At 43.6% G+C, this 17,160-nt stretch overlaps 1 protein-coding gene across 2 annotated transcripts; it reads right to left on the bottom strand.

Moving 5' to 3' along the window:
- Positions 1–14,090: 14,090 nt before the first annotated feature.
- LOC123187449 (myb-related transcription factor, partner of profilin) lies at positions 14,091–17,160 on the bottom strand. 2 transcript variants are annotated; one of them, XR_006494009.1, is made up of 4 exons: positions 16,682–17,160; positions 16,492–16,563; positions 15,816–15,883; positions 14,091–14,420 (listed from the first exon to the last, which is right to left on the bottom strand). XR_006494009.1 is itself a non-coding variant. In XM_044599319.1 (4 exons), the coding sequence occupies exons 1-4, from the start codon at positions 17,152–17,154 to the stop codon at positions 14,392–14,394; spliced, it is 483 nt and encodes a 160-aa protein (XP_044455254.1). In that variant the 5' UTR covers positions 17,155–17,160; the 3' UTR covers positions 14,091–14,391. The 2 variants fall into 2 exon arrangements, 1 of the variants encoding a protein (XP_044455254.1); XM_044599319.1 differs by lacking the exon at positions 16,492–16,563 and having other exon boundaries at positions 16,682–16,925; positions 17,013–17,160.

Here is a 17,160-nt window from a genome sequence, read left to right as displayed (position 1 = left end):
CTACGTTCCCCAATAGTGGCATCCGGGCCTGGTTTTATGCGTAGATGTTATATGCACGAGTAGAACATAAGTGAGTTGTGGGCGATACAAGTCATACTGCTTACCAGCATGTCATACTTTAGTTCGGTGGTATTGTTGGATGAAGCGGCCCGGACCGACATTACGCGTACGCTTATGCGATACTTTTCTACCGACGTGCTTTGCACACAGGTGGCTGGCGGGTGTCAGTTTCTCCAACTTTAGTTGAACGGAGTGTGGCTATGCCCGGTCCTTGAGAAGGTTAAAACATCACTAACTTGACAAACTATCGTTGTGGTTTTGATGCGTAGGTAAGAACGGTTCTTGCTCAGCCCGTAGCAGCCACGTAAAACTTCAACAACAAAGTAGAGGACGTCTAACGTTTTTTTGCATGGCATGTTGTGATGTGATATGGTAAAGACATGATGCTATATTTATTGTATGAGATGATCATGTTTTGTAATGGAGTTATCGGCAAATGGCAGGAGCCATATGGTTGTCGCTTTATTGTATGCAATGCGATTGCCCTGTAATTGCTTTACTTTATCACTAAGCAGTAGCAATAGTCGTAGAAGCAATAATTGGCGAGACGACAACGATGCTACGATGGAGATCAAGGTTTCGCACCGGTGACGATGGTGATCATGACGGTGCTTCCGAGATGGAGATCACAAGCACAAGATGATGATGGCCATATCATATCTCTTATATTGATTGCATGTGATGTTTATCTTTTATGCATCTTATTTTGCTTTGATTGACGGTAGCATTACAAGATGATCTCTCACTAAATTTCAAGATAAAAGTGTTCTCCCTAAGTATGCACCATTGCCAAAGTTTGTCGTGCCGAGACACCACGTGATGACCGGGTGTGATAAGCTCTACGTTCATCTACAACGGGTGCAAGACAGTTTTGCACACGCAGAATACTCAGGTTAAACTTGACGAGCCTAGCATATGCAGATATGGCCTCAGAACACTAAGACCGAAAGGTCGAGCGTGAATCATATAGTAGATATGATCAACATAGTGATGTTCACCATTGAAAACTACTCCATCTCATGTGATGATCGGACATGGTTTAGTTGATTTGGATCACGTGATCACTTAGATGATTAGAGGGATGTATATATAAGTGGGAGTTCTTAAGTACTATGATTAATTGAACTTAAATTTATCATGAACTTAGTACCTGATAGTATTTTGCTTGTCTATGTTGATTGTAGATAGACGGCACGTGCTGTTGTTCCGTTGAATTTTAATGCGTTCCTTGAGAAAGCAAAGTTGAAAGATGGTGGTAGCAATTACACGGACTGGGTCCGTAACTTGAGGATTATCCTCATTGCTGCACAGAAGAATTACGTCCTGGAAGCACCGCTGGGTGCCAGGCGTGCTGCAGATGCTGCTGATGACATTAAGAATGTCTGGCAGAGTAAAGCTGATGACTACTCGATAATTCAGTGTGCCATGCTTTACGGCTTAGAACCGGAACTTCAACGATGTTTTGAACGTCATGGAGCATATGAGATGTTCCAGGAGTTGAAGTTAATATTTCAAGCAAATGCCTGGATTGAGAGATATGAAGTCTCCAATAAGTTCTATAGCTGCAAGATGGAGGAGAATAGTTCTGTCAGTGAACATATACTCAAAATGTCTGGGTATCATAATCACTTGACTGAACTGGGAGTTAATCTTCCTGTTGATACTGTCATTGATAGAGTTCTTCAATCACTGCCACCAAGCTACAAGAGCTTCATGATGATATGGAAGGGATGAATAAGACAATTCCCGAGCTCTTCGCAATGCTAAAGGCAGCAGAGGTAGAAATCAAGAAGGAGCATCAAGTGTTGATGGTCAACAAGACCACCAGTTTCAAGAAAAAGGGTAAAGGGAAGAAGAAGGGGAAATTCAAGAAGAACTACAAACAAGTTGCTGCTCAGGAGAAGAAACCCAAGTCTGGACCTAAGCCTGAGACTGAGTGCCTTTACTGCAAACAGACTGGTCACTGGAAGCAGAACTGCCCCAAGTATTTGGCGGATAAGAAGGATGGCAAGGTGAACAAAGGTATATGTGATATACATGTTATTGATGTGTACCTTACCAAAGATCGTAGTAGCACCTGGGTATTTGATACTGGTTCTGTGGCTAATATTTGCAACTCGAAACAGGGACTATGGATTAAGCGAAGACTGGCTAAGGATGAGGTGACGATGCGCGTGGGAAATGGTTCCAAAGTCGATGTGATCGCCATCGGCACGCTACCTCTACATCTACCTTCGGGATTAGTTTTAGACCTAAATAATTGTTATTTGGTGCCAGCGTTAAGCATGAACATTATCTCTGGATCTTGTTTGATGCGAGACGGTTATTCATTTAAATCTGAGAATAATGGTTGCTCTATTTATATGAGTAATATCTTTTATGGTCATGCACCCTTGAAGAGTGGTCTATTTTTGTTGAATCTCGATAGTAGTGATACACATATTCATAATGTTGAAGCCAAAAGATGCAGAGTTGATAATGATAGTGCAACTTATTTGTGGCACTGCCGTTTGGGTCATATTGGTGTAAAGCGCATGAAGAAACTCCATACTGATGGACTTTTGGAATCACTTGATTATGAATCACTTGCTACTTGCGAACCATGCCTTATGGGTAAGATGACCAAGACGCCGTTCTCCGGAACTATGGAGCGAGCAACAGATTTGTTAGAAATCATACATACTGATGTATGTGGTCCGATGAATATTGAGGCTCGCGGAGGGTATCGTTATTTTCTCACCTTCACAGATGACTTGAGAAGATATGGGTATATCTACTTAATGAAAAATAAGTCTGAAACATTTGAAAAGTTCAAGGAATTTTAGAGTGAAGTGGAAAATCATTGTAACAAGAAAATAAAGTTTCTACGATCTGGTCATGGAGGAGAATATTTGAGTTATGAGTTTGGTCTACATTTGAAACAATGCGGAATAGTTTCGCAACTCATGCCACCTGGAACACCACAACGTAATGGTGTGTCCGAACATCGTAATCGTACTTTACTAGATATGGTGCGATATATGATGTCTCTTACTGATTTACCGCTATCGTTTTGGGGTTATGCTTTAGAGACGGTTGCATTCACGTTAAGTAGGGCACCATCAAAATCCGTTGAGACGACGCCTTATGAACTATGGTTTGGCAAGAAACCAAAGTTGTCGTTTCTTAAAGTTTGGGGCTGCGATGCTTATGTGAAAAAGCTTCAACCTGATAAGCTCGGACCCAAATCGGAGAAATGTGTCTTCATAGGATACCCAAAGGAAACTGTTGGGTACACCTTCTATCACAGATCTGAAGGCAAGACATATGTTGCTAAGAGTGGGTCCTTTCTAGAGGAGGAGTTTCTCTCAAAAGAAGTGAGTGGGAGGAAAGTAGAACTTGATAAGGTAACTGTACCTGCTCCCTTATTGGAAAGTAGTTCGTCATGGAAACCTGTTCCTGTGACACCTACACCAATTAGTGAGGAAGCTAATGATAATGATCATGAAACTTCAGTTCAAGTTACTATGGAACCTCGTAGGTTAACCAGAGTAAGATCCGCACCAGAGTGGTACGGTAATCCTATTTTGGAAGTCATGTTGCTAGACCATGACGAACCTATGAACTATGAGGAAGCGATGATGAGCCCAGATTCCGCAAAATGGCTTGAGGCCATGAAATCAGAGATGGGATCCATGTATGAGAACAAAGTATGGACTTTGATTGACTTGCCCGATGATCGGCAAGCCATCGAGAATAAATGGATCTTCAAGAAGAAGACAAACACTGATGGTAATGTTCCTGTCTACAAAGCTTGACTTGTTGCGAAAGGTTTTCGACAAGTTCAAGGAGTTTACTACGATGAAACCTTCTCACCCATAGCGATGCTTAAGTCCGTCCGAATCATGTTAGCTATTGCCGCATTTTATGATTATGAAATTTGGCAAAAGGATGTAAAGGATGCATTCCTGAATGGATTTCTGAAAGAAGAGTTATATATGATGCAACCTGAAGGTTTTATCGATCCAAATGGTACTAACAAAGTATGCAAGCTCCAGCGATCCATTTATGGACTGGTGCAAGCTTCTCGGAGTTGGAATAAATGTTTTGATAGTCTGATCAAAGCATATGGTTTTATACAAACTTTTGGAGAAGTCTGTATTTACAAGAAAATGAGTGGGAGCGCTGTAGCATTTCTAATATTATATGTGGATGACATATTGTTGATTGGAAATGATATAGAATTTCTGGATAGCATAAAAGGATACTCGAATAAGAGTTTTTCAATGAAGGACCTCGGTGAAGCTGCTTACATATTGGGCATCAAGATCTATAGAGATAGATCAAGACACTTAATTGGACTTTCACAAAGCACATACCTTGACAAAGTTTTGAAGAAGTATTACAAGGTGTGAAGTTGAGTAAGACTCAATGGCCAGCCACTTTAGAAGATAGAGAGAAAACAAAAGATGTTCCCTATGCTTCAGCCATAGGCTCTATCATGTATGCAATGCTGTGTACCAGACCTGATGTGTGCCTTGCTATTAGTTTAGCAGGGAGGTACCAAAGTAATCCAAGAGTGGATCACTGGACAACGGTCAAGAACATCCTGAAGTACCTGAAAAGGACTAAGGATATGTTTCTCGTTTATGGAGGTGACAAAGAGCTCATTGTAAATGGTTACGTTGATGCAAGCTTTGACACTGATCCGGACGAGAATATTCACATGCTATAAAAACTACTTAGTGATAAAACAAACAAGCACACACGAGAATATTCACCCCACGCTATAACTCCCCGGCAACGGCGCCAGGAAAAGGTCTTGATAACCCACAAGTATAGGGGATCAATTGTAGCCTCTTTCGATAAGTAATAGTGTCGAACCCAACGAGGAGCTAAAGGTAGAACAAATATTCCCTCAAGTTCTATCGACCACCAATACAACTCTACGCACGCTTGACGTTCGCTTTACCTAGAACAAGTATAAAACTAGAAGTACTTTGTAGGTGTAACGAGATAGGTATGCAAGAATATAAAGAGCATGTAAATAAAAACTAGTGGCTGTTTTAGGTAAAGAAGTAATAAAGTTAGTATAGATTATGTGGAAAAGTGGTGGTAGGAGTTGCGAAATTGTCCCTAAGCAATTGACTACTTTACTAGACCGATAGCAAGTTTTTGTTGGGGAACGTAGTAATTTCAAAAAAATTCCTACGCACACACAGGATCATGGTGATCCATAGAAACGAGAGGGGAGAGTGTGTCCACGTACCCTCGTAGACCGAATGCAGAAGCGTTAGCACAACACGGTTGATGTAGTCGTACGTCTTCACGATCCGACCGATCCAAGTACCGAACGCATGGCACCTCCGAGTTCTGCACACGTTCAGCTCGATGACGTCCCGCAAGCTCCGATCTTGCAAAGCTTCACAGGAGAGTTTCGTCAGCACGACGGCGTGATGACAGTGATGATGTTGCTAGCGACGCAGGGCTTCGCCCAGGCACCGCTACGATATAACCAAGGTGGAATATGGTGGAGGGGGCACCGCACACGGCTGGAATAGATCAACTGGTCAACTTGTGTGTCTAGAGGTGTCCCCCTGCCCCCGTATATAAAGGAGCAAGGAGGAGGCCGGCCGGCCCTCTATGGCGCGCCAGGAGGAGGAGTCCTCCTCCTAGTAGGAGTAGGACTCCCCTCATTCCTACTCGTACTAGGAGGGGGAAAGGAAGGGGGAGAGGGAGAAGGAAAGGCCCCCCCTCTCCTAGTCCAATTAGGACCAGAGGGGGAGGGGCGCACGGCCTGCCCTAGGCCAGCCCTCTCTCTCTCCACTAAGGCCCATAAGGCCCATTATTTCTCCTTGGGGGGTTCCTTGCTATTAGTTTTGCAGGGAGGTACCAAAGTAATCCAAGAATGGACCACTGGACAGCGGTCAAGAACATCCTGAAGTTCCTGAAAAGTACTAAGGACATGTTTCTCGTTTATGGATGTGACAAAGAGCTCATCGTAAATGGTTACATTGATGCAAGCTTTGACTCTGATCCGGACGATTCTAAATCACAAACCAGATACGTGTTTATATTAAACGGTGGAGCTATCAGTTGGAGCAGTTCTAAACAGAGCGTCATGGCAGGATCTACATGTGAAGCGGAGTACATTGCTACTTCGGAAGCAGCAAATGAAGGAGTCTGGATGAAGGAGTTCATATCCGATCTAGGTCTCATACCTAGTGCATCGGTTCCAATGAAAATCTTTTGTGACAATACTGGTGCAATTGCCTTGGCAAAGGAATCCAGATTTCACAAGAGAACCAAGCACATCAAGAGACGCTTCAACTCCATCCGGGCTCAAGTCCGGGTGGGAGACATAGAGATTTGCAAGATACATATGGATCTGAATGTTGCAGACCCATTGACTTAGCCTCTTCCACGAGCAAAACATGATCAACACCAAGGCTCCATGGGTGTTAGAATCATTACTGTGTAATCTAGATTATTGACTCCAGTGCAAGTGGGAGACTGAAAGAAATATGCCCTAGAGGCAATAAAGTTATTATTTATTTCCTTATATCATGATAAATGTTTATTATTCATGCTAGAATTGTATTAACCGGAAACATAATACATGTGTGAATACATAGACAAACAGAGTGTCACTAGTATGCCTCTAATTGACTAGCTCGTTAATCAAAGATGGTTATGTTTCCTAGCCATAGACATGAGTTGTCATGTGATTAACGGGATCACATCATTAGGAGAATGATGTGATTGACTTGACCCATTCCGTTAGCTTAGCACTTGATCGTTTAGTATGTTGTTATTGCTTTCTTCATGACTTATACATGCTCCTATGACTATGAGATTATGCAACTCCCGTTTACCGCAGGAACACTTTTTGTGCTACCAAACGTCACAACGTAACTGGATGATTATAAATGTGCTCTACAGGTGTCTCCGAAGGTACTTGTTGAGTTGGCGTATTTCGTGATTAGGATTTGTCACTCCGATTGTCGGAAAGGTATCTCTGGGCCCTCTCGGTAATGCACATCACTATAAGCCTTGCAGGCATTGTAACTAATGAGTTAGTTCCGGGATGATGCATTACAGAACGAGTAAAGAGATTTGCCAGTAACGATATTGAACTAGGTATTGAGATACCGACGATCGAATCTCGGGCAAGTAATATACCGATGACAAAGGGAACAACGTATGCTGTTATGCGGTTTGACTGATAAAGATCTTCGTAGAATATGTGGGGGCCAATATAAAAATCCAGGTTCCGCTATTGGTTATTGACTGGAGACGTGTCTCGGTCATGTTTACATAGTTCTCGAATCCATAGGGTCCGCATGCTTAAAGTTCGGTGACGATCGGTATTATGAGTTTTTGTGTTTTGATGTACCGAAGGTAGTTCGGAGTGCCAGATATGATCACGGACGTGACGAGGAGTCTCGAAATGGTCGAGACGTAAAGGAGACAATAAGGATCTCCTGGAGTTAAAAGAATAACACGGGAATAAATATTTGCCTTGGTAATAAAGGTAATGTTACTTTCTTGCCGTATGAACTAGTCACATTCTTCTCCATATTATTATGTTCTGCCTAATTGCACAACTTGCTTTATGATTGAGGCAGCGAACTAATTCCGGTGTTGATACGTTTCCAATGTATCTCTAATTTATGAAGTATTCATGCCAACGTTTATAAAGTCGGTGTAGGTTGAGTTGTTTCGATGAAGGTTGCTTTGGTGGTCTAGCAGCGGGACGGTGGAGCTGGTGCCCGCCAACGTCCACCAAGAAGAACACTAACATCGTATCCTCTTGTGAAGGTGTGGTGTAGCAGTGTCCCTTAAACATGATCCTGCTAATCTTGTTTTTCTTGCTGGCTGATCAGTTGATTGATCGAGATAAATTGGTCACGAGGCCTCTAGGGGAGGAAGCACGAGCTCAAGGTGGTCTATTGGCATAGTTAGCCTAAGCACTGATGTAAATCGAGGGGATATGGGTATATTTACTTAATAAAGCACAAGTATCAAGAATTTCCAAAGTTCAAAAGCGTCTCTGAGATTTTTTTTTCCAGATCCGATTGTGCACCGGGATTGAATTGTCTCAGATAGCAAGGCTCCGAATCTGATCTAACATCTCATACATAAGTGTGACGATGGTTGTCGGGGAAGCGTATTGCTTCGTAGATAATTGGGTGCGCCCCGGGCAGAATTGAGAAGCATAAACCAATGAGAAAAGTATACTTTTCGTCCCTCAACTCTTCGCAAAGTTTAGTTTTCGTCCCTCAACTCTAAAACCGGACAGAGTGCATCCCGAACTCTCGAAACCGGTCACTTTTCGTCCCTGCTGCTGAGTCAACCCGGTTTTGACCACACGTGAACAGTGCACCAGATGAACAGTAAATTTGAAAAAAATAGCAACAAAATTCAAAAAAATCTGAGATTTTATGGCATCGAAGATACTTAGGTGCGCCACATGCGTGCAAATTTTTATCATGTTTGGAAGAACGAGGAGCACGCAGCAAAAAAAAAACAAAAGTAAATGTACACTGAAGTGAACAGTAAAATAAAAAAATAGCAAAAAAATAAAAAAATTTCTGAAATTTTTTGGCATCGAGGATGCTCAGGTGGGCAAGGTGCGTGCAAAATTTTGTGGTAAAATAAGATCCGAGGGTTTGGAAACCACCCAAAGCGGCACGCACACGTACGCTATTTTGTTTTTTTTGCACGACCTTCTCGGATGTCATTTTACCACAAAATTTTGCATGCACCTTGCCCACCTGAGCGTCCTCGATGCCAAAAAAATTCAGAATTTTTTGAATTTTTTTGCTATTTTTTTTATTTTACTGTTCACTTTAGTGTACATTTACTTTTGTTTTTTTGCTGCGTGCTTCTCGAACTTCCAAACATGATGAAAATTTGCACGCACGTGGCGCACCTAAGTATTTTCGATGCCATAAAATTTCAGATTTTTTTGAACTTTTTTGCTATTTTTTTCGAATTTACTGTTCATCGGGTGTACTGTTTACGCGCGGTCAAAACTGGGTTGACTCAGCAGCAAGGACGAAAAGTGACCGGTTTTGAGAGTTCGGGGTGCACTTTATCCGGTTTTAGAGTTGAGGGACGAAAACTAAACTTTGCGAAGAGTTGAGGGACGAAAAGTATACTTTTCTCTAAACCAATTATTATTTTTTACCAGTGTTATCATAATTTATTGTGGATCAATCAGCTGAATATTGAGCAAGAAAAACAAGTTAAGTGAGAATGTGCTTTTAGCATCTCTTGTTCCGTGATGGGCCGAATCTTCTCAATATGGAGTCGAACCTTACACCTGGCGATAATGAGAAAACCTCCAGATATTTTTACTAACATTGGTTCACTCAAAGAGGGCGAAAATTAGATCAGAATTAGCTCCCAGTCCCAGTCACAAAGCAAGTTGTCACTATTGGACTAAAGCTAATTATACACGATCGAAGATCATGACCTTAAATTAAAGCAATTCAGTGCAGATGTTCTACTCGCGTGTAGATAGGAAGTCAAGCACTGCATTGCTCATAGGTAATGACATGCTATCACCCATCCAAAGAGGAGAGCAGGAACAATAAATTCATTCTACACTGCGTCAAGCACATCACACTAAATGATGAGATAATTATACTTACATACCAGTCTGAGCTTGCGCTTCCTCGCCTACAAGCCTCACGACCAATTTTTATGAATCAATCAGCTGATCATTCTAGAAGAAAAACAAGATTAGCTGGTACATGTTTAGGAGTCCACTGCGCCTGATTGGGTTTTCTAGTTTGTAGAGCTGAGTTTCTTAGTCCAAAGTCAGAAGTGCCCGTGTAGTTGCTAGACCACCAAAGCAACCTTACCACCTTGGCCCGTACATTCGGGCTGCCCTAGTGGGTGAGAAAATAAGGATCTTTTGACTTGTCACAACATGTTCTCTATAAAATTTTTTAACTGGACCAATGAGTACGGGACTCTTACAGCGGGTTAGAGCAGGAGGCAGCGGCGGAGGCTATGGAATTAATTCAGCGGAGAAGTTTGTCGCAAGATTTCTCTTGAATAGATAAGTACAGAGATCAATTACACTAAAGAGCATCGTCGGAGGGAGTGTAGAGGTGTCTCCGACGAATCTGTTTTAATATGGTGCCACCAGATAAATCTAGGAGAGAAAATCCTTCAAATAGTTTGCTTTACTTTCAGTCTGCAGTTAGTGTCTGCGCCAACCACCAACATGCATCCAATAGAGATAAGAGTTAAAGAAAGACAACGACGCCACTATATAGTCAACCACATCACCAAGATGACCTGACAATAAACTGCCCACCATCCAATAACCATGTACCAAAAACAAAAGCAAATAAGGGTTCGTTGCCGCCTAAATTTAGCAGCCAAAACATACAAGGAGACAATTTTGATAGAAAGTAAATTTAGAGGATGTGAAGAGAGAGAATATCATGATCAAAAGAATAGATAAGGAGCAACATCACTACACATGAAGAGAGAGAATATCATGATCAAAAGAATAGATAAGGAGCAACATCACTACACAACAACATGGTCGGTAACAATGTTTTCCGTCTAGGCCTAGGTAAATAAGCCGGGTCCATAACAATGTGCCCATGACCAAATCAACATCGTTGCGGGCGTTGTCCTCGGAGCACGAAATACAAATACATTGTTACCGACCACAAAGGGAACATTATTACAGACGCAGCACAAAAACATTGTTACCCAGCCTGCCGTCGGATGCGTTGCCTTCATGGAAGTGACCCGGTGCTGAGGAGTGAGGAGGCATGTGTGGTGTCACCCATAACATTGTTAATGCCCAGCGCTACCAACGGCTAAGGAAGATCTGGTGTCATTAGCCTGGCTCAGAGCCTAAAAACCGAGTTAGCCTGGTCCAGCCATCTGCAATGGGATGCCGACTCGGTCGGATAACCGGAAGAAACCCACTCGGGATGGCGCTCCCACCCACCCTCTCCACCCACGGCCTAGGTTTTCCGGCGATCTACAATTCTAGCCTGTGAATTGTGGATCCTCTCCGCTCATCTTCTCCGGCGGGCTTCGATCTAGACGGCTATACCCATCTCCTATGGGTTCCTCTAGTGGATCAACCTTGGGTTTGGATTTCTCGCCGGGCTCCACCTTTGCGAACAAGGTTTTCATTTCTTGTGGGAGATCTGTCCATCCTTCGGATGACACGAGCCATTTCATTATGGTTGTGTCCTTTAGCCGACATGTTTTTCGTCTTAATGAGGATTCTATGGCGGCTGCATTAGAATCATCAATTGGTGGATCGGCCATTGATTTGTCGGTCCAACTCATCAAGGGCAAGGTATTTTCATTTATTGTCTCCTGCAAGCAAGTTGACCTTTGTATTCTCAAGTTGAGATCGTATACATGCCCGCATTTCAAATGTTATTTTCACCTTTGGGGAAATGGTGGTCCAAATTGGAGACGTGAGTTAGTCATCTGGAGAAAGGAATGCGACGCTGAGTGGATTCTGGTTAGTCCATCTAAAAAGCGTGCAACTTTGGGTTTGATTGCTATGCATAAACCCCCATCAAAGTCTTCTTTTAGATCGGGTTCTTCGGCAAGGAAGAAACTTTCCTTTGCCACGTTTCAACAGTACCCTGCTTGTAAGGGCTATAGATACACAGCTGATCAGTTCCTTGTTGACGCAATTGCTGAGGCTAGCTATGAAGTCAACCCTTCCGAGAAGGTGATCTTGCCATCACCGCCGGCGAGCAATTTTCAATGGACGGTGGCGACGCCACCCATCTCTTTCGGAACGATCAACGCCCCTGCCAAGAATACTGCCGTCATTTCCGGAACATCTGGCTTCGGCAATCTGTTGCATGACACGCAAAATGTACAAGCACCTTGCATGCAGGATGTTGTGTCATCTGTTTGCGTTGCACCGAAACCTCAGGCCCATCATGGATCTCCGGCCCAACATGGTGATCCGCCTCCCATGGCCCAAGTTGCGGCCCAACCATCAGAGCCGCTTTTGGATAAGGTGAATTCTTCGCCTGGAAATTATTCTCAACTGATTATGGACTCTGCTGGGGATTCCGCTAGGGTTAATAATCTTATCGATGATATTGTGTTCAACGTTTGGAAGTGCCAGAACTGTTTATCCATGTTGCACCACACCAATTCGTGCACCAACCAGGTCAGATGCCGTCAATGCTTTCGATCAGGCCACAGAGCCAAGGGATGCTCCGGCTCTGCACCTTCCCCAACTTACAGGTGGGTCCCACGAACCAATTCGGTTTCTCCGGAACGGTTAGCGGAGATATACTCGCCCGCCGCCTCGGTTTCCACCCTGAGGTCTGTGCCCAGTCCTATCTCGCCTGCCACCCCAACGCTCCCACCATTGCCTGCAGAGCCACCGCCCACCACGCCTCCGCCACCTACCTCTACGCCGCTGCCCACCACACTGCCAGCCCCACCGTCGTCGCCGCCCAGATTGCCACCATCCTCTAAGACTCTCTCCATGACACCAGAGCTTGCCCAGGATTCAACAATGGCCACCTTTGCGCTCGACCCCATGCCGTTCGTCCCGCATGGTTTTGAGATCATCGACGGAGGCCCGCGGCGACTCCCGCGCACTTTCTACTCTCCGGCTGTGGCTCCTAATCAACAACATGAATACTACGCCATTGCCATTGTGGAGCCAGCCCCTCTGCCTGAGGAAACCCTCATCTTCAGAAACATGGTCAGTAATTTTGTTGTTCATAATCTTGGGCGTGCTGTTCTTGATGCCCAGCCGTGGATTCAAGGAGTAGGGCTCTTTCGTTTCAATAGTCCATTTGCTAGGCAAGCTCTTGTAGATCATCCTCCATTTGATCTTGGCAACGATAGATTTGTTCTATTTGTGCCGCCTGATGAGGGTATAAACTACAGAGCTATCCAAGGTTTTAGAAGGGGCTGGGTCATGATTGTTGGAATTCCTCTGGATTATAGGCGCACGCAGTTTATTTCAGATGCTATCAGTACTTTTGGTCGTTTCCATCACTGGCACCAGGATGATCCCCTGCTTGTTCGTACTCTGGCATATGTATCTTTTCCTGCAACCACATTAGTGCCTCGGGATGTTGTGTATCGGGAGTTTGCTGACTTTGGTGGATCCCGCATTTCTTGGTTTGCTCCGATATACATCTTCTCTGCAGACATTGCTGATATTCTGCCACCGGATGAGGACCCTATGCCCTTTGATGGCAACCCGCATCCTCTCCCTGGACACCTTCAGTTTCATAACCATAACTGGGTTATGCCTGAGTTTCCTGAAATTGGCTGGGATGAGCTACCTCCGCCAGAGCATGACCATGAGCCGCATCACCAGGATGCCCCACATGATGAGCCACACAACGTTCAGCAGGAGATGGTGGATGAAAATCAAGTTGTTGTGGAGCAGTCGCAGGAATCCATGGTCCTGCAAGTTTCAAATGATTCAGTCAATAACATGCCAGTGGATGATTTTGTCATTGTTCAGCAACCCGGGGCTCCCTTGCAGCCTCCTCTGCATCACTACTAGATTTCCCATTATAACCGAGGGTCAAATTACCGTCGGATATTTTCCTTCACCGTCATCTTTCTTTATAACCGACGGTACACCATCGGCAATCTCCCGTCGGCTATGCTTGGTCGGCCATTACAATAATAGCCGACGGTACCGTAGGGTAATACATTTTTCCATGGTATTTGGCTGACGGTGAGCCGCCGATCATATTTTGGTCGCGAGCCAGCTCCCCAAAACTCGACGATGCTCATATCTGACGGTTTCCCGTCGGGAATTTATTTCCTGACAGTTATCAATTCCCCTCGGCTTTTGCAATAGGTGACGGCATATTTGGCCCCTCGGGGTTCATTATAACTAAGAGGAGAACCAAACTGTCAGCTAGTATAATCGCTGATTGTGCATACACCCCTTCATTTATTCCTATAGTTGAGAGGCCGACGAACACCCTATATATATAGTCACCCTTAGAGGATTGTTTTTCATTTCAAATATATCACAGAATTGCACAGCCCACACATCACCAAGTAACATATATTGTATATAGCACAACTTTCAAAATATCAGAAGAGTTGCATCAGAATTACATTGATCATGATGAACAATCTAGAAAGTTTAAAATGCAAAAAAAAAACTTAGATATAATGGTCCAAGCATTATGCATAAGCTAGATTGACCAAAACCCCATGATTTCACTTTGTTGAACGTCTTGAAGAAAGATCACTAGACTCGTCACCCTTCATCACCATATGGATCATAATGCTCGTCGCCAAATAGATCATAACAATCATCGCCATATACATCATCACCCTTGCCATAGATCACGATTCTTCAGTACTGTCTCCCATTCCTAAGAAATGATTAGACTAGATGTAAGGGAGATGAAAACGACATACTGTAGTTGAAATTTAATTGATGATACAAAAAAGGAACTTAGATGTTCTAATTGACTGGTTAGATATCTAACAGTATGACTACGTACTCACCTTTTGGTCCTTCACATGCAATTTTCAGGGTTACATGAATCAGCAGGAACGCAACTCCAAATAATAGACTGAGTACTACACGTTGCTATGTGTACAAAAGGAATATACCAATAAACTGCACTAATGTCAATTTCATTATAAGTTTGCAACGGTTCAGAACACATCATGCTTTCCAAATTACTTGTAACATTAATATAATTTGAAGCACACATTTTTAACTGTAACAATCCTATGTCCAGAACCCGCATGTACTATGGTTACACCAAGATGGCCATGTGATACAGGTCAAAAAAAAAACCTTATCTGAAAGACACATATGTCGTGTCGATAATCGATTCATTGGCTTGTTGAAGTTGTAAAATGATAACCAAGTAAAAATGTACAACAGACATCTGCAACCCCACTGAAGTATATATACTAGCGCTTATATTTTGCAGTCTGATGACACAACAGAAGCAGTAGACTAGCATAACACTATTGGCTAGTTTGGGCATACAATAAATACAAAAAACAGATTAAGAATGTCATGTAAAGAAAGATATAAATATAATTTTTCATTCAAACAAATTAAATAGCAGTAGCACACTAATCTCCACCAACTATAGTTTCGGTTATATTGCGCATAGCAAATTAAGCAACTTCTTATGTTTCGTATGACAGGTCACAATCATTCTTCATGTTAAGCTACCATTATTTCTGTATGCACTTCCAAAAAAAAATCAATATTGACCACTTTTTCAGATAAAGAGAGAGGCGGCCCCCTAGTTCCATTACTAAAATGAAACCAAGTTTGCTGGACATTCTCAAAAGCATCAAGGTCTAGAAAGCTGAGGACCAAAAGAGGCAAAGCTAGTACAGGGGAAAACAAAAGCTAGAAAGGAGGACGCCTGATGAGGGTCAAACATGCCAGATCATATTGTCTAATGTTGAAATATTTTTCTCTGTGCAAATGATTTTTCTGTAATTGATTATAGCAACATCTTTTCCTATATGAGTTCAACCAAATTGTGCCATCACACCTTAATTAAGATGGATTTAATAGATAGATATCTCAGTTATGAGCCACATCTGGGAAAATAGGGCATAAGCAGGTGCATACATCATATATAGTACAACAGTACCACGTAGGCAATGAGGTAAGCTAAGAAATCAGGCTCAAATAAAAAGAGCATGTCTCAAAGCAAGTTATCCGCAGCATGCTCATGTTGTCCAGAACTAAATTGGCGCATAACTAAATGGGTAAGACATGATGGACTAACCTTTTCGGTTAGTCTTGACGAGCATCATCTCACCCCCTTTCAGAGCCGCCTTCAGAATCTGATGTGGCCTGTATTTATCAAACTGTAAGAACCCCTGCTCTACATCTTTGAGAAAGAACACACATGACATGATGTTAACATGTCAGTGACTGCTTCAGCCTTAGGCATACAAGTTAAATGTTACAGAACTACAAAATACTGATAAGAAAAGCAAAAGCGAGATTACAAAACTTACAATTACATCTACGAACCAAAACTGAAGGAAAAAGAACTAGGAATGTACGTACTATGACATGAATGGAGGACCTCTTCAATGTTAGTTGGTTTGCTTACAGGGACTGCTAGTTAAGCTATACACTAGTATCAAGTATACATGCCAGTCCTGATTACACACACTGATATAGGGTCTCTTCTCTTATGTACTATTCCCAATTGCTGCAACTAGCTAGCCTTGACCAAACATGCATGCATCAACACAAGCTAGCCAGCTCAACTCACCGGCGCAAATGGCCACTTGCTAGTTAATCAAACTATTTTTCAACACATAGGCTTGACTTTATTTTCCAAACTAATAGGCTCGGCTTTGTTTTTCAACAACCATACAACCATAAAAAAGAAAAAAAACCTAAACAGACATGCAAACAACCATGGCCTCGTTATAGAACTTGAACCTCACCACCACACTAGCCCTTCATGCCACCATCTCCTCCATCTCCCCGCTATTCAACTTGAACAACAGGAGCAAATCCTGCACCCCAACCACCAGAACACAATCCCACCATCCATTACAAAAGCACACGTACACACGCCACATATATGACCTGCTCGACGAATTGCGCAAAGCCCAAAGGAAGAGGCGACCGGACCTGGTACAGGCGGGCGGAGGCGGGTGTGGGCGTGGTCCACTCGGCGACATCAGGGGGGCACACGGATGAGGAGGAGCTTCAGGAAGGGGCCGATACATGGCGTAGGAGGTGAAGGGAGAGAGAGCCCATGAAGAAGACCGCCGCGGTCCCGAGGAGCGGCGTCCAGCACTATTGAATGGGGGCGACGAGCCGACGAGGTCAAGCCGGCCAGAGCTCGCAGTGTCGTGGCCGAGGGCTGCCAGATCTGCGGGCCAACAAGACGGAGACGGGAGTCAAAAGGACATTTTCGCGTCGGGAGGAAAAGCTAAGGGGCTGGGTGACGTTGCTGGACCAGGAAGAGAGACGAGGGTGGAACTGCGCGCCGGATCGACGGGCGACAGCGGGATTTGCGCGTGGTGGCGGACTGGCGGGGATGGGGGAAAGAGAAGGAGCGGCGTGGGAGGTTTCATCAGAGGGAAAAGGGGGTGAGACATGGGAGG

The sequence above is a fragment of the Triticum aestivum genome, chromosome 2A (genome assembly GCF_018294505.1).
Source record: "Triticum aestivum cultivar Chinese Spring chromosome 2A, IWGSC CS RefSeq v2.1, whole genome shotgun sequence".
In the NCBI taxonomy this organism is placed as follows: Eukaryota; Viridiplantae; Streptophyta; class Magnoliopsida; order Poales; family Poaceae; genus Triticum; species Triticum aestivum.
Note: the sequence above shows the minus strand (reverse complement) of the source record. Positions and strands in the feature narration are given on the sequence as shown.

Excerpts from the sequence above, each read along its gene's own strand:
- LOC123187449 (XM_044599319.1), bottom strand. The coding sequence starts at position 17,154 with ATGTCTCACCCCCTTTTCCCTCTGATGAAACCTCCCACGCCGCTCCTT. Across the intron at positions 15,884-16,681 it reads CCTCCGCCCGCCTGTACCAG|GCCACATCAGATTCTGAAGG; the intron begins GTCCGGTCGCCT and ends TGATAAATACAG. Across the intron at positions 14,421-15,815 it reads CGTCAAGACTAACCGAAAAG|GAATGGGAGACAGTACTGAA; the intron begins GTTAGTCCATCA and ends ATCATTTCTTAG.